The sequence below is a fragment of the Phoca vitulina genome, unplaced genomic scaffold, assembly GCF_004348235.1.
Source record: "Phoca vitulina isolate PV1807 unplaced genomic scaffold, GSC_HSeal_1.0 scaffold3, whole genome shotgun sequence".
In the NCBI taxonomy this organism is placed as follows: domain Eukaryota; kingdom Metazoa; phylum Chordata; class Mammalia; order Carnivora; family Phocidae; genus Phoca; species Phoca vitulina.
Genome location: NW_022589706.1, coordinates 57,828,714 through 57,843,167, shown reverse-complemented (window position 1 = coordinate 57,843,167; position 14,454 = coordinate 57,828,714). Strand labels below are relative to the sequence as shown.

Below are 14,454 nucleotides of genomic sequence, written 5' to 3'. Positions count from 1 at the left end.
TTTTGTTCTCACTTGCCATTATCTTAACAGGCTGACACTTCTAGACTTGATTCTAGAATGAACTTGCCAAGGGGGCTCCTGCCTCTAGCTTTCTTCTCCCAGACATTCTTCCCCCTTGGGCAAATATTTGACATCATTTCCCTGATTGAAATCCTCCTGGAATGCTCCTTTCATCCATGACTCTCCCTTGCTTATAAACTCTTTAGCATAAGACCTTTGCAACCTGGCCCCCGCCTATCACAGGTCACCATACCCCCACCTTGTCCTCTGAGCCTCCACCACACTAACCTTTGGGTAGAGCCGTGCACACACTGTACGAGTTCATAACTCTGTGACTTTGCAAGTGCTCTGAACTATCTGGAGAGCCTCTCTTCCTCTTCTTTGCTGGTGGAGTTTGTGACCTCTGATAGGCTGAATTACTCAGCCAGCCTCCATACCGCTTCTCTCTTACACAATGCCATTTCCCTGAATGCACTCAGTACGTCCTGTGTTGTGATTATATGCACGTGTCTCTCTCCCTAAACAGACTTTAAGCTCTTTGGCAAAAGCAAATGAGTCTCAGTCCCCTTGGTGTATCCAATACATACTTAGCACAGAGCTTGGCATGTGGTAGGTGAACCGAAGCCTGTTGAAGAACGGTTGCAATGCTGTCGCAATCATTTTGATGTTGCCTGGCGGTCATAATAACATGGTAATTGAACACCTACCCTGTCCAGGCACAGGGCTAAGTGCTTTGAAGGCATTATCTTACTTAATCTTTAAAAAACCCCAGGGGAAAGATAGGTGCTATAATTATCACCATTTTACAGATGAGAAAGCTTCAGTTGAGCAGGCTTTGGTAGTTCCCAGGGTCACAGAACGAGGAAATGGTAGGGCAGGAAGTCAAACCCAGGTATGTTGGACTCTAAATCCTGGTGCTTTTCTTCCTGTATGCATTTTGGAAACACCAGAGCAAGAAATAATTTGTCTGTCCTGAAAAATCTCAGGATGTTTGGCAATGGAATGCATTGATTAAAAGCTCTGGACTCCTACATCCCTGTTTCTATAGCTCACACGTTTGTCATTTCTATTCAAGTCCTGCCTAATAACTCCAACTGGATAGTGTTAACCTTATATGTTTCATATTAGTCAAGATATTTCATTCTAGGTCGCCGGCAAAGATAACATGAGGGATTTTTTCAAATGCATCGTTTTGCAAACTTATTTTAGAGGAAAAGCAACCTTATAGAATTGATTCTACATACCCATTCTGGGAAAGTAGAATTTAGCATGAAACGACCACAATTCGTGCTTGCTGTTCTGACAGGAAGTGGTTAGATTCATAGTTCAGCAGATGGCTTCGGAGGCCTGAGTTACTTCTCCCACAGTGCCACCCCTGGGGCGTGATCACAGCTAGAAAGAGCAGGCCAGGATTACACACGGCTTCATTCTATTCTTTTCTTAAAGATAAATGTGATTAATAAGGTAATAGATAAATTAAAGCAGCAACAGCTTTTATAACAAAAATGTGTTTTAAAATATCATTGATTGTTGGCAACCAGGCGCAAAACAATGTTGGCATATGCTGAAAACAGACAAATTTCCTTTCACAAAGGCAACAACTTTTATTGACTGATTACACATTTAATGTGTTAGAATTCTACAAAGATTCTCACTTCCTAAGCAGAAAAATAACTTGTATTGTATTAGCAGATCCTTCATACCATTTAAAAGTTTCATTTATGAATTACTACATGATGCTGAGGTGCTCTACTATAATCACTTTTTGTTGTTATTATGGAATGATGAAAATATCTGTTAGGAAAACAGTTTGCTGTTTACACTTGCTTGTAATTTTAAATACTCTGAGAAAGGAGTAAGCAGAGCTGTAGGAAAGGCCCATCATGGGCGCAGCGACCTTTGGAGAGTATGTTCTTGACTCAGTCATCTCCACCACAGATCTTTAAGAGTGTGATTTCATAGTCTCCAGAAGTATCCGACTGTAAGGAACAGGAGAAAAGGACAGATGTAGCATAAATAATGAGGGGACCAAAACTGAATCAAATCCCACAGCTCTAGGAGATTCACTGGGGTGAGACTCATGACCTGGATCATTTAGTAAAATGTACCTGTAATTCCATTATTCATTCATACCTGAGTGTAATTATTTTCCAGACTAGCATCTTCTTTACAATACATAATGTTGAAATTCTTCCTGATTCATCGCCATTAAATTTCAATTTGGGTTTAAGAAAATAAGACTGCATTAATTACATAACATTACATAATATTACTTTCCTAACAAAACTTTAAAAATGATAATTTTAATAATATTACATTAATATTCATCAAACACTTGCTCTTCTAAGGGTGAACTACTTTAGTCTTACAACCCTTATAACTCTACATAGAAGGTACCCTAAGTATGTCCATTTAATGAGAAATGAGAAAAACAGAGGTTAGGAAAGTTGCTCCAAATCATACAGAGAATAAGCAACAGAGGTAGGATTCAAAGCCAGATAGCCTGGTGCCTTAACACCACACTACACTGCCTGACTTAAGAAACTGAAACAAACTACATTCAGTTCCTTTCCTCTAAGCTAGGCAAAAAACAGCATGGTTCAGAACAGTCACCATGTGAGATTGAGGCCTAATGTAAAAAGATACCATGTTTGCTATGCAAAACAGGTAAAACTTTTACATAACATTGGAGGGGAAACTTGCTTTTAATCTAGACTGTCTAACATCTTCACATTATTCTTGTTTTATTCAAGGCAACTCAAAGATTGAGCACTTCTTATCACTTAAGTTTCACATCAGGATAAATATGAGAGTTAGCAGTAATGCAAAGGACACAAGGAAGAAGGGTCATTTAGAGTAGAGGTTATGCATTGCTTTCATAATGAGATACAACAGGCATTAATATACATTCTCTTGTTTTATACAGATTGTAGTTCTTCCTCTATTGGTTTTTCTAAGTCTTGCTCTGCCATATGTAATAATCACTGGAACTGCTGATAAGCCAATGATGCTCTAGCTGTGTATTAAAATAGCTCCCTTTTAGCTATCTCTGACCAAGTTGTAAACAATTTTTTGCGGTTCTATCAGTTAGGCAAGAAAATACATCCAAGTAGCTTAACGGAGCTAAATATAAATTCTGATCCACCGTTGACGCTAAACAAAGTCCATCCTTTCTCCTACCTCCATACCTTTATGCCTTCTCGTAAAATAGCTATTCTATTTATATGGCATTTTAGAAATTTTACCATCATAAAAAAATTAATGTATTTTCAGAATCTTTGAACATAAATTACATCTTCCTAATGAGGCCACATTAATTGTTCTCAAGAGACTAACTGGCTCTGCTGGTGTAGTTTTCACAGTGCTACCAGCGATCCTCTCTTCTCTCAACTTTGATCCCATCGTTTATCCTCTACATTTAATCCATCCTGCCAATTATTTCTTTGCAGTGTTCTTTAAGTTATTCCTTTTTCCATTCTGACCATGACGAATCTACTCTAGGCTCACATCTCGTCTCTAGTTTCCTTGGTTCTAGATTCATCAACTGTATCTCCAAGGTGTTCATTCTTATTGCATTGTAAATCAAGTCCAAGGGCCACCATGTCCATCAAGCCCTTACTTTTCCTGTAAGTAGTCCTGGCTTTTTCTTCTTCTTCTCTGGCTTCCTTACCTTTGTCTTTTTTGCAGGCTCATCCTCAGCTATCCAGCCATTAATTGTCAGTAATGCTTAAATCTCAATTCTAAGCGTTCTTCTCTTCTCAATCTATGTTTTTCTCCTTAGATTTTCATTCATGTCCAACTATTCAGTAACATAACTGACTCTGAAAATATATCTCATACCACTAGCTACTGACCTGACAATTCTACTTATATGTTTCGAAGACATCTCTAACTCAAAGAGTGCAAAACCAAACTCATGAACTTTCTCTCCCACTCCCAAAAAAAGAAAAAGAAAACAAAACCAAAAACCTAAAGCCTGACCTTGCAGAGAATGGCACCACTATCTGATCCCAAGTTAGAAACCTGGGAATCATCCTTGATACCTTTTCTTTCTTGTTCCTTACAGCAGGATATCACATCAAGTCCCCAAGGTTTTTTTGTTTTGTTTTGTTAACTCGATTTTTTATTTTATTTTATTTTATTATGTTATGTTAATCACCATACATTACATCATTAGTTTTTGATGTAGTGTTCCATGATTCATTGTTTGCGTATAACACCCAGTGCTCCATGCAGAACGTGCCCTCTTTAATACCCATCACCAGGCTAACCCATCCCCCCACCCCCTCCACTCTAGAACCCTCAGTTTGTTTCTCAGAGTCCATAGTCTCTCATGGTTCGTCTCCCCCTCCGAATCCCACCCCCCTTCATTTTTCCCTTCCTACTATCTTCTTCTTTTTTTTTTTTTTAACATATAATGTGTTATTTGTTTCAGAGGTACAGGTCTGTGATTCAACACTCTTACACAATTCACAGCGCTCACCATAGCACATACCCTCCCCCAAGTTTTAATTCCTAAATATCTTTTGAGTCTTTGTTCTTTGCTCTCTTTGCATTAGTACTTTTCATTACCCAGTCATAAGCAGCTCCAGTATGACTAATAAAACAACTCAGCACGCCCAAATCTCTCCTTTCTTATGTCCAATTCATTCCCTGTGGTCACAGGGATCTTTTTAAAATGTACTTCTGATCATGACACTATGCACTTAAAATGAAAACTCTCCAATGTTTCTAGGCAAAAGACAAAATCCTTAAAACTGCCAAAATGGTCCTGGGTGATCTGGTCCCTCCGGCCTTATTTTTCATCATATTTCCTTACCATGAGGTCTTTCCACTTGTAATTCCTTTTCCTTTTGTTAGAATGCTCTACTGACTCTCCGACACAACAATCCTTGTCTATTCTTTTTCAGATCTGAATCATAACTTCCTCATAAAAGCTTTTCCTATAGGTCAAATCCTCCTATCATATGGTCTTACAGCACAATATCGCTTTCCTTTACATTTAACGTAGTTGTAATTTTACATTTATTTGTAATTCCACAACGGCAGGAAACTGTTTTTTCCCCTTTGCTTGTAATTGTAACTCTGAGCCAGGCACATAATATGCATTCAGTAAATATTTTTAATTGAATGAATGAAATACAAATTCTGTGATCTCAAAACTCTCTTTCAGCTAAATTCATCTCACCACTCGCAGTTTGTTTTTCAATATTCCCCAAGGCAGACCCCCTAATCGATCAAGTGCCTTACTATTTCTTTCCCTCCTTTCCTTACCATACACACCTTCCTGAAGCATTCGAGTCCCTGTTGAGCAACATAGAACCTGCCCACAGGAGGCACTCAACACAAGCTTATTAAACCTGAAAGGCAGGGTGGCTCAGTCATTAGACGTCTGCCTTCAGCTCAGGTCATGATCCCAGGGTCCTGGGATCGAGCCCCGCATCGGGCTCCCTGCTCGGCGGGAAGCCTGCTTCTCCCTCTCCCACTCCCACTCCCCCTGCTTGTGTTCCCTCTCTCGCTGTGTCTCTCTCTGTCAAATAAATAAATAAAATCTTAAAAAAAAAAAACCTGAAAGGCAGGTTCAAGACCCATTTTCCCCCAAAACATTCCCTATCGAATCCCAAACTTCTTTACTCTTAATTCCTAGATTAGTATCCTCTGTACTGCACAATCTAGTACTTAATTGTATGCTGTTTCATATTATCTTCTTCTAATTGTTTTATGTTCACCTCAAATCTCCACACAGACTAAGAATTGAGGATGGCTACTATGTTTTCCATTAAAGACCCTGGAATTGTACTATTTATTAAATAGCTACTTAATTTGTTTGCTCAGTGAAAACTACCAAGAAAATGTAATTTCATCCAAATTTTGTATTAATATCTTACTATTAAGTAATAAGAGAGACACATTTTTTTTCACCTACCTTCTCCCTCCCCTCTTCCTCCCCCCAGTCATCACCTGAGAAAGGTGTTAATGAACAGAGAAATGTCTCAACTATAGGTAGAAGGAAGAGGAAAACAGAACCAAAGGTCAGGTGATATACATAATTCCTGAATTATGGAAATTTAAGCATCAAAAAGATCCTATTCATCAGTACTGAAAATGTAATGAGATTATTTAATATATGTTATACTTAATAATGTACATTTGTTTGTTTGCTTGTTGTTTTTTGCAATGTGGTTTGTGATTTTGTTGTTTAAAAATTTTTTCCCTGCTTCTAGGTCACAAAGGTAATTCTTGTATTTTCTTGGATTAGCTTTATAATTTTATCTTTTATATTTTGGTTTTTAGTTCATCTCCAGTTTACTGGTAATGTGGTGTTGGGTAGGATCCAGTTGTACTTTTTGCTATAGAGTCAACCAGGTTTCCCAATACATTTTTACTAAATAATCTGTCCTTCCCTACAGATTTATGGTGCCCCCTCTAGCCTATGAGTTTCCACAAACAATTGGATTTGTCTCTGAGGTCTCCATTCTGTTCCATTGATTCATTCGTCTGTTCTTATTCCAAAACTACACTTAAAACAATTAATAATTGCTTTGTACCATGTCAGTCTCTAGTAGGACTAGCCCTTTCCCTATCTTTATTCTTTGTATTTAAGGTTGATTAGTCATGAATCTTCATTCCTTCATATAAATGTTAAAGTAACTTAATCAAGTTCCTCAAAGAAATCCAGCTAGAATGTTGATTGAAATAAATCACATGATTTATAGCTTACTTTGAGGAACAACTGACATCTTTATAGTATCCTATCACATAACTCAAGTGCATAAACTCTCTCTCCATTTATTGACATATGTTACGGTGTTTATAACAGTCTTAAAGTCTTCTCCATAGAGTTATGTCGTCTTGGTCAAGTGAATTCCTGGATAATTTATAGTTTTTCATTTCTATTATGAATGGTATCTTAATTTTGATTATATAGTATAAGAAATACTATTAATTTTTACAGGTTGATCTTTATCTGGCAACATTGATGAATTTTTATTACTGATGATAATTTATAATCCCTGTTGATTTTCTAAAAAGATGATTGTATTTACTGAAAATAATGAAAGCTTCAACTCTTCTGGTTCAATCTTTACACATTTTTTTTTCTTCCTTTCCAGTACCATCCAGGACCCCTAGTCCTCTGTAAGATAGTATTAAGGTATATTAGTAGTAGTATAGTATAATATTTATCAGTATGTTGGGAGCATTACTGTTCTGATCCCTATCTCAAAGGAACTGCATCTAAAGTTTCTCCACTGAGTATAAATATGTATTTGCTATAATAAGCTGGTATGTAAGCTTTATCAATTTAAGGAGGTTTGCTTCTATTCTTAATTTGGTGAAATGTTTTTTATCATAAATATGTATTGATCCTTTTCAAAAGCTTTTTCTACAAGAACTGAAATAATTATATAATTATCTTTTATATGTGTGGACTGTGGGAAATCACTTTAATTAATTTTCTGATGTTGAGCCATCCTTTTATTCCTGGGTTAAACCTCACTTGATTTTGATGTATTATTTTTTTAATAAACGGCTATATTCAGTCAATATTTTACTCTTTGCTATGTTCATAAGTGAAGTAATTTTGTAATTTTCTTTATCCTCTGTCTTTGGAATCAAGATTATACTAAAATCATAAAATTAACTAGGCAGGTTTCATTTTTCCTATATTCTGGTTCACCTTATATAGGATAGGAATATCTGTTCCTTGAAAGTTTGGTGAAGTTCACCTGTGAGTCTATCCGAGCCTGGGACTGGGGAGATAGGTCTTTGACCTCCTTTTTAATCTGTCTCACGCTTATTGATCTAGTTCAAGCTCTCTATTTTTTCCCCGATCCAACCTTAACATTTCATTTTTAAAACATGCACATTAGGTGATAGAAATGAAGAAACCTCATGTAATTTTAAATTACAAACTGAATTGTTTAGCAATGGATTTTTCTTTTCTATCAGGGTACGCATAACTTAGATGTGTCCTAATATAATAAGCCTCAATTAGCCAGCCACTGGGGAGGGAGAACTAATGGTTAATTTAATTTTCTAGTTTGCTGAGGGTGAACTGAAGGCCTCATGTTTCAACCTTGTTACTGGCAATCTTTATAAAATGTGTGAGTCTACTTTCCTGCCTTAGTAAGTACAATATGGTTAATGTTATTAAATCTACCTGTGTTGATTGAAACTATTGCAATGTGTCAGAATCGACTCAAATTTCATTGAGCGTGAGCTGATGAAATCCTCGCTAAGCCCCAGGCACAGTCTGAGAGCTGCCTTTTTGAGTAAGTTCCCAATTTCAACTTAAGCACGCATCTCTTCCTGCAAAGGTTTAATGTAAAAACAAAAGCTCTGGTTCAAAGAAAAAAAGGATTGGTTTTGGTGAATGAATCTAGTTGGTTAATTGACATGCAAACGGAGTCCATTGGTAATATTTACCAAGATTACAAATGTATTTACATCTGCCTCAGCAATCCTACCAACTTATCCCTTAGATACACTTATCCCTTAGATACACTTGTACTTTATGGAATTGTGTATGCATATCACAACACTGTTTATAATAGCAAGAAACTGGAAACATCTATTGAAACGGTGGGTGCAAATATATAAATAATGGAATGATACGCAGCTGTTAAAAGAAGAATGAGAAGGTTCCTATAAACTGAAATGAGAAGAGCTCCAAAGTACAGAACCATGCTATCTATATTTTGAGTAAAACAAGAGGAAATTTAGCTATGCCTGAAACTAATGTGACGTTGTATGTCAACTAGACTTCAGGTAAAAATAGGAAATTTAAAACATGTATTTTTCTTTCTTTCTATTCTCATAAAGAAAAGCTGAAATAAATAAAAATACTGTAATATCAAAAACAGGTAAACAACTTGCATGTACAATTCACAAAAGAACAATTCATGGCCACTAAACCTAAAAAAAAAATTTTGAGTGTCTATTATGTGCCTGGAATTTTAGAGCTAAAATTAATCACTCTCTTTAGGAGACATTTTGTTATCACTATTTTAAACTCAGAAAACACATTTATGCATTGACAGGGAGAGAGAAAACTCAGTCATATATCTCTATGTTTTAAGGATTATACAGGAAAGAGGATGAGTAGAAAAGACAAAATGGGTTTTGCTATTTTTAAGAGGAGACTTACTTTAATTGCTGAATATAGGGAATAGCCATAATGCTTCTTAAACTCTGCTCGAATGTCCAGAAGGTCTATTTCTGATCTGGACACCATTATTCGGTTCAGAGTAAACTCGTCGGTTCCAGCACCCTGTTAAGAATACAGGTGTCCACAATACAAATCTCACTGGTCACAAGACAACATACAGATCTATATCTATGGGAAACAGATAATGGTGCACAAAATATTCAACCACAGTGACTCTTCTTCACTCATTTGTCATCAAACTTCATCATTCATATATTCGAGAAATATTTATTGAGCACTTACTCTGTGCCATCACCATGCCAAATGCTGAAAACAGAGATGAGATAGCCCTGTTAAGCGTTCAATTTTGTAAAGGATATACTATGTAATCCAACATACGGGAAATATTGGGTACTATGGGAGTATATATAAGGAGGGCCTAAAACAGATCAAGGGTTAGGAAGGGTGTGCCTGAGAAAGTGGTATTTGACCTGGGGCCAAAATAATGAACCAGAGAAAGAAAGCTACTCCATGCCAGATATGCGCTGTGCATACGGCAGCGAACAGTGCGGATTATAGCTCTGTTCGCATGGAGTCCACGTTTTAATGGATGGAGATGGACAGGAGAGGAAATTAACACATTGTTTATGTAAACAGTGATAAGAATTATGGAATGGAGTGTGACCGAAAGGAATCCAATCGACCTGTTCAGTCAGGAAAGACCTCTCTCAGGAGGCGACCTGAGAGATGAGAAGGAGCCAGCCATAGGTCGATCTGGAGGAGGTCCATTCCAGGCAGAGAGGGCAACAAACGCAAAGACTCTGGTGTGGGATGACACTTGGCATAGTCACGGACAGAAAGAAGGCCAAGTGGCTGAGGCATAGAGGGCAAGGATGGGGGGCGGGGCGGGGAGCGGTATAACTTCAGAGAGTCGGGCAAGGCTGGCTCCTGTTGGGGCTACCCACTGAGGTGACTGAACACGGGACAAGGAGCAGCCTTGGGTGGGGGGTGAGGTGAGGGACAGGATGTGTTCACTTTGGACATAACTTTGAAGGCACATGTGGACCTCCATAGGAAATGTCCAGTAGAGAGACTGAAGTACACATCTTCTCATGTGCCCGGCTCAGGGCAAGGCGTGAAGATAGAACAGAGCAAGAAAAACGCCTGTGTACTCAAGGACCTCACTGTCTAGCAGCAGCAACAGACAAGAAAGCGCAGGGTTTCTGTAGCACGAAAGGCTGCTGACTCGACTCGGTTTATTTTAAGAGGACCCTGGGCCTTATGGGTCAGGCTTGAGGTCTGGTGTTCTCAACCAAGGTTCACGGCCTCCACTAACTGTGATGTGGGGAAGATAATTTAGTCAACGCTTTGCTGTACCTATCTCTAGAATGATTAGGATACTCACTACCAACCTCCAAGACAAAACGAGGACTCCTCCAAGGAGGGAAGGGACATGAAATTCCATCAGTATGATGCAGTATTTTTTTATATTCTCCTGGAGAGAGACTAAGAATGTATATGAAATTTCCAGACCTACCTTTAAAGCCTGATACAGTCTTTCAGCTAAAAAGGCAGGCACGTTTCTGGCACAGTGAACTGTTATAAAAAGCAAAGTAACATTCAGTTTCATTGAATAGAAATTGAGTTAATCTACGGTAATATGTTTTTTTAAAAGGTTCTTTGAGTAACCATACCACTCTACCCCCTGGTCACTATAGCTTTTATTTACGATGGAGAGGTGAATGCTTCACCTGACTTTCAAAGGCTTATCAAGTCTTGATTCGCACAGAACTTAAGCACAGTCATTCTCTTTAGTCAGGGGGAAAATATAATTACCTGCCAAAGAAGCTCCCACAGCAGCTGACTCATCTCCTGATCCCAGACGCACCAACACCTACGCTTACATCGATAACTCCCCAGGGTGTACCTTTGCTCCATTTCTAGCATCTCTGCTGGTAAAGAACTTGGGCCCGCAGACAGCAGAGACCTCCTGGGGGGGACTGATCTGCTTACATAACGGTGTTTGTGTCTGCTTGTTAATCCACATGTCTCCAGGACCAGCTTCGGTCTGTGCCCGACTTTCTGTTCCATACTCCCGGTTGGCTTGGCCAAGAGGGAGGAGACCTAGAGTTCCGACCTGGGCTCAGCTTTGGGAGTCTACGGATATCTTCCCATAATAACCAAATAGGGTCAATTACTAAATTTAGTAAATTACTCAATTACTCCATTTTCGACAAGCCTCAATAAAAATGCCAATAGAAATGTAATATTTTCATCTCTCCAGGAGTTTACTAATCCAAGCCTGGTGACAAACCAATACAAAGTTAAAAGGCAAAGTAAAACCTAAAAAGATAACTTCTTCATGCATCCACTTAACAGTATTTGTGGAGCACACCGTGTGCCCCGGGGACGGTGCCGGGGGCTATGGGAGCATAAGGATGGATCGGTCAACCTTCTTACAGGGAAGGAGTGAACCTTCCCGTCGATTTAAAACAAGTGCAAAGTAACTCAGGTTATAAGCACTGAAGGGCTTACCTATGGCCAGAAGTAGGTCTTCAAAATGCCCAGACAATTCTCCTTTTATGCTGTCCTCAATGTCCTTCTGGCTAATATTTCTGTATTCGTCAAATGCTAAAAAAGCAGCACCACAAAAAATATTTAAGGCATCCCAGTTGACCACAACTTGAATATATTCCAGTTTTTTATTTGATATGCAGCAAATCAAGTTAAGTGTCAAACTCAAAAACTCCTCTTTAAACCATCAAAATCTGAGCATGGAAGTTTTTGGTTTTTTTAATTATCTACAATAAAACCTAAACCTCGGGGCACCTGGGTGGCTCAGTCGGTTAAGCCTCTGCCTTCGGCTCAGGTCATGATCCCAGGCTCCTCGGATGGAGTCCCACATCAGGCTCCCTGCTCAGCAGGGAGTCTGCTTCTCTCTCCCTCCGCCCCTCCCCCCTGTTTGCGTTCTCTCTCCCTCTCTCTCTCTCTCAAATAAATAAATAAGATAAAAAAATAAAAATAAAAAAAGCCCCTAAACCTCATAGGCCATTTTCTTCAATGATCTCTTTCTCTCTCCTCCCTTCCCCCTTCCCAGGTTGATGGAATTTAAAATAGCTTGAAAGGTTAAATTAAAAATAATTTATCTAGTAAGGTGGGCTACTTTTAAATTATAGCATCACCTGGGAAACAATAGTGTGGTCATTAGTCAAATATGTTTTATCTGCTAAAGAAATCTTAATTATGCAGATTTCTTTCTGCTGAGTAAATCATTCCCTAAAGCAGCATGGCCTACCCACGCTTACCAGAGGTAATGTCTTGATCAGTTTTTGTCCCAAAGCAAAACCTATAGGTCACCAAGTACAGAGGCATACTTTGTAAGCCAAGTAAATTTTTCCCTAGGAAATTTTGAAAAACCTTTGGAGAGAAATCTAGCATTGTTTAGTTTTTATTCTTCAAATAAAGATACTCATAAAGCAACTATAATATACTATTACTATTATTTTATAAAATAAGTGAAATGTAATGCCAAAATTAAGGAGGGGCAATCTCAGAATTAAAAAGTCATGGTGATATCCTCATGTTTCCTCATTTTTCCGTGAACTCAGCATAAGCCTAGTCACGCACTGTGGTTGCTCTCTCGACCAGCACCTGGGAGCCACCGCTGGAGGCTCACAGTAAACGGAGTTCTGGGCTTCTGGGTGCTGTGGCTTCCAGAAAGGTTCAGGGGGATACATGAGTGAGGAGGTGGCTGCTTAGCAGTTCCATGTAATAGTTGGTCTGACCAAAAGAACTATGCCGCCTTTCCCCCATTCACTGTCGAATCAGAAAGAGCCGAACGTTAATCCTTATTAACACATTAACAGATACCCAGCATGCCTGGTTTCTCTGGAAAGTGGCTAACTAGGGGAGAGATGGGTTGGAGGCATTGCCTTCGGGCTCCCCCATACCACCGGAATATTCCTCTCTGCTCTCACCCCAGAGGGCTCCCCGTTTTCCTCTCCCACCTGTTACTTGTCACTCACTAGCTAATGTACTCAGCCTCCAGGGAAGACAAGAGTAGGGTCAGTTCCACCTTGAGTTGGAACACAGCTCCCCATGTTTTCTCCTGAATTGTTTATACATACAAATGGAACAGCCTTTGCAATTTTTAATTTCGTTTTCCAGAATTTTGTATATTAAACCCCAAAACATTTGCAAATGCAAGACAAAGCAAAAAGGTTTGTAATGTGAGTGCGTACTCAGTTTCAGTTGAGGAAAACTCCTTAAACAGAGGATCTCGGTGAATTTATCTTCATCTGTGCCCCATCTGTTCTCCCCAGCATTATAGAGAATCTATTGGATGAGAAGGAAGATTTAGAATGTTATTATGGACACAATCTCTCTCTTTCTCTCTCTCTCTCTCTTTCTGGGCAGGGGGTTGGTGGAACGAGAAGAGCGGGAGGTTTACTTGGTAGTAGAGGTTAGGGAGATAATCTCTTACCCGGGTCTCTCGCTGTTAGCGGACTAGGAACCTGAGAGTCAGGGAGGCTGGAGACAGAAGAAGAAGAACCAGCACGGGGGGAGGCAAAGAACCAGGGGTGGGTGATGCCCAGCCTTCAGGCTTCTCCTCCCAACAGGACAGGAGAGGGCAGCCTCCTCTGGTGCCACACGAATGAAAAGGCAGTCGAGGGGGAGAATGGCTACAGGAGATGTTGTCTTTGCTCTATTACTGACCTGGGCATCCTTTTTGGCCAGCTGCCCATCCACTTTCAGACTCTCATCTCTTCTGCCCTACACAGGGAAGATGAAAACAAAGGCAATCCTTTTAAGGACAGAAGATTCTAACACTCGGTATTCCAATCAGCAGGGCATTTTAGAGGTTTTTCTCCAGTGGAGACCATGAAGCACAGAGGAACTGGGCACTCGGGGCTCCTGTTCTGGCTCTGCTGCTCACTAGCCACGAAATTTCTAGCAAATCACACAATTTTCTGAGCCTCAGTTTCTTCCTCAAAGATCTTAAGGGGATGAAAAAACAGGCCACAGACTGGGAAAAAATATTTGCAAACACGTATCTAAGACAGGACTTATATCCAAAATATATAAAGAGCTCCTAACACTCACTTAAACCAGTGAAAACCTAATTAAAAAATGGGCAAGAGATCCGCACAGAGATCAGATAAACAGTTGGCAAGAAAGCACATGAAAAGATGCTCAATATCATGCGTCATTAGGGAACTGAAAATTTAAAAAAAGAAAACACAACCATAAAATACCACGACATACCTACTAGAATGGCTAAAATCCAAAACCCTGACAACACCAAG

General features: G+C 39.2%; 1 protein-coding gene across 2 annotated transcripts in view; it reads right to left on the bottom strand.

The window, feature by feature from the left end:
* Window positions 1-1,579: 1,579 nt before the first annotated feature.
* Window positions 1,580-14,454, bottom strand: part of ANXA3 (annexin A3) — a 51,380-nt gene continuing 38,505 nt past the window's right edge. The window contains exons 8-13 of one of the 2 annotated variants that reach the window (XM_032400607.1): window positions 13,865-13,921; window positions 13,390-13,483; window positions 11,684-11,779; window positions 10,686-10,744; window positions 9,149-9,271; window positions 1,580-1,979 (exon numbers count right to left, since the gene is read on the bottom strand). In XM_032400607.1, the coding sequence (XP_032256498.1) occupies window positions 1,920-1,979; window positions 9,149-9,271; window positions 10,686-10,744; window positions 11,684-11,779; window positions 13,390-13,483; window positions 13,865-13,921 (489 nt within the window). In that variant the 3' untranslated portion in view covers window positions 1,580-1,919. Of the gene's footprint in view, window positions 1,980-9,148; window positions 9,272-9,451; window positions 9,476-10,685; window positions 10,745-11,683; window positions 11,780-13,389; window positions 13,484-13,864; window positions 13,922-14,454 lie in introns of those variants that run through there. The other variant, XM_032400608.1, reaches the window with a different exon arrangement.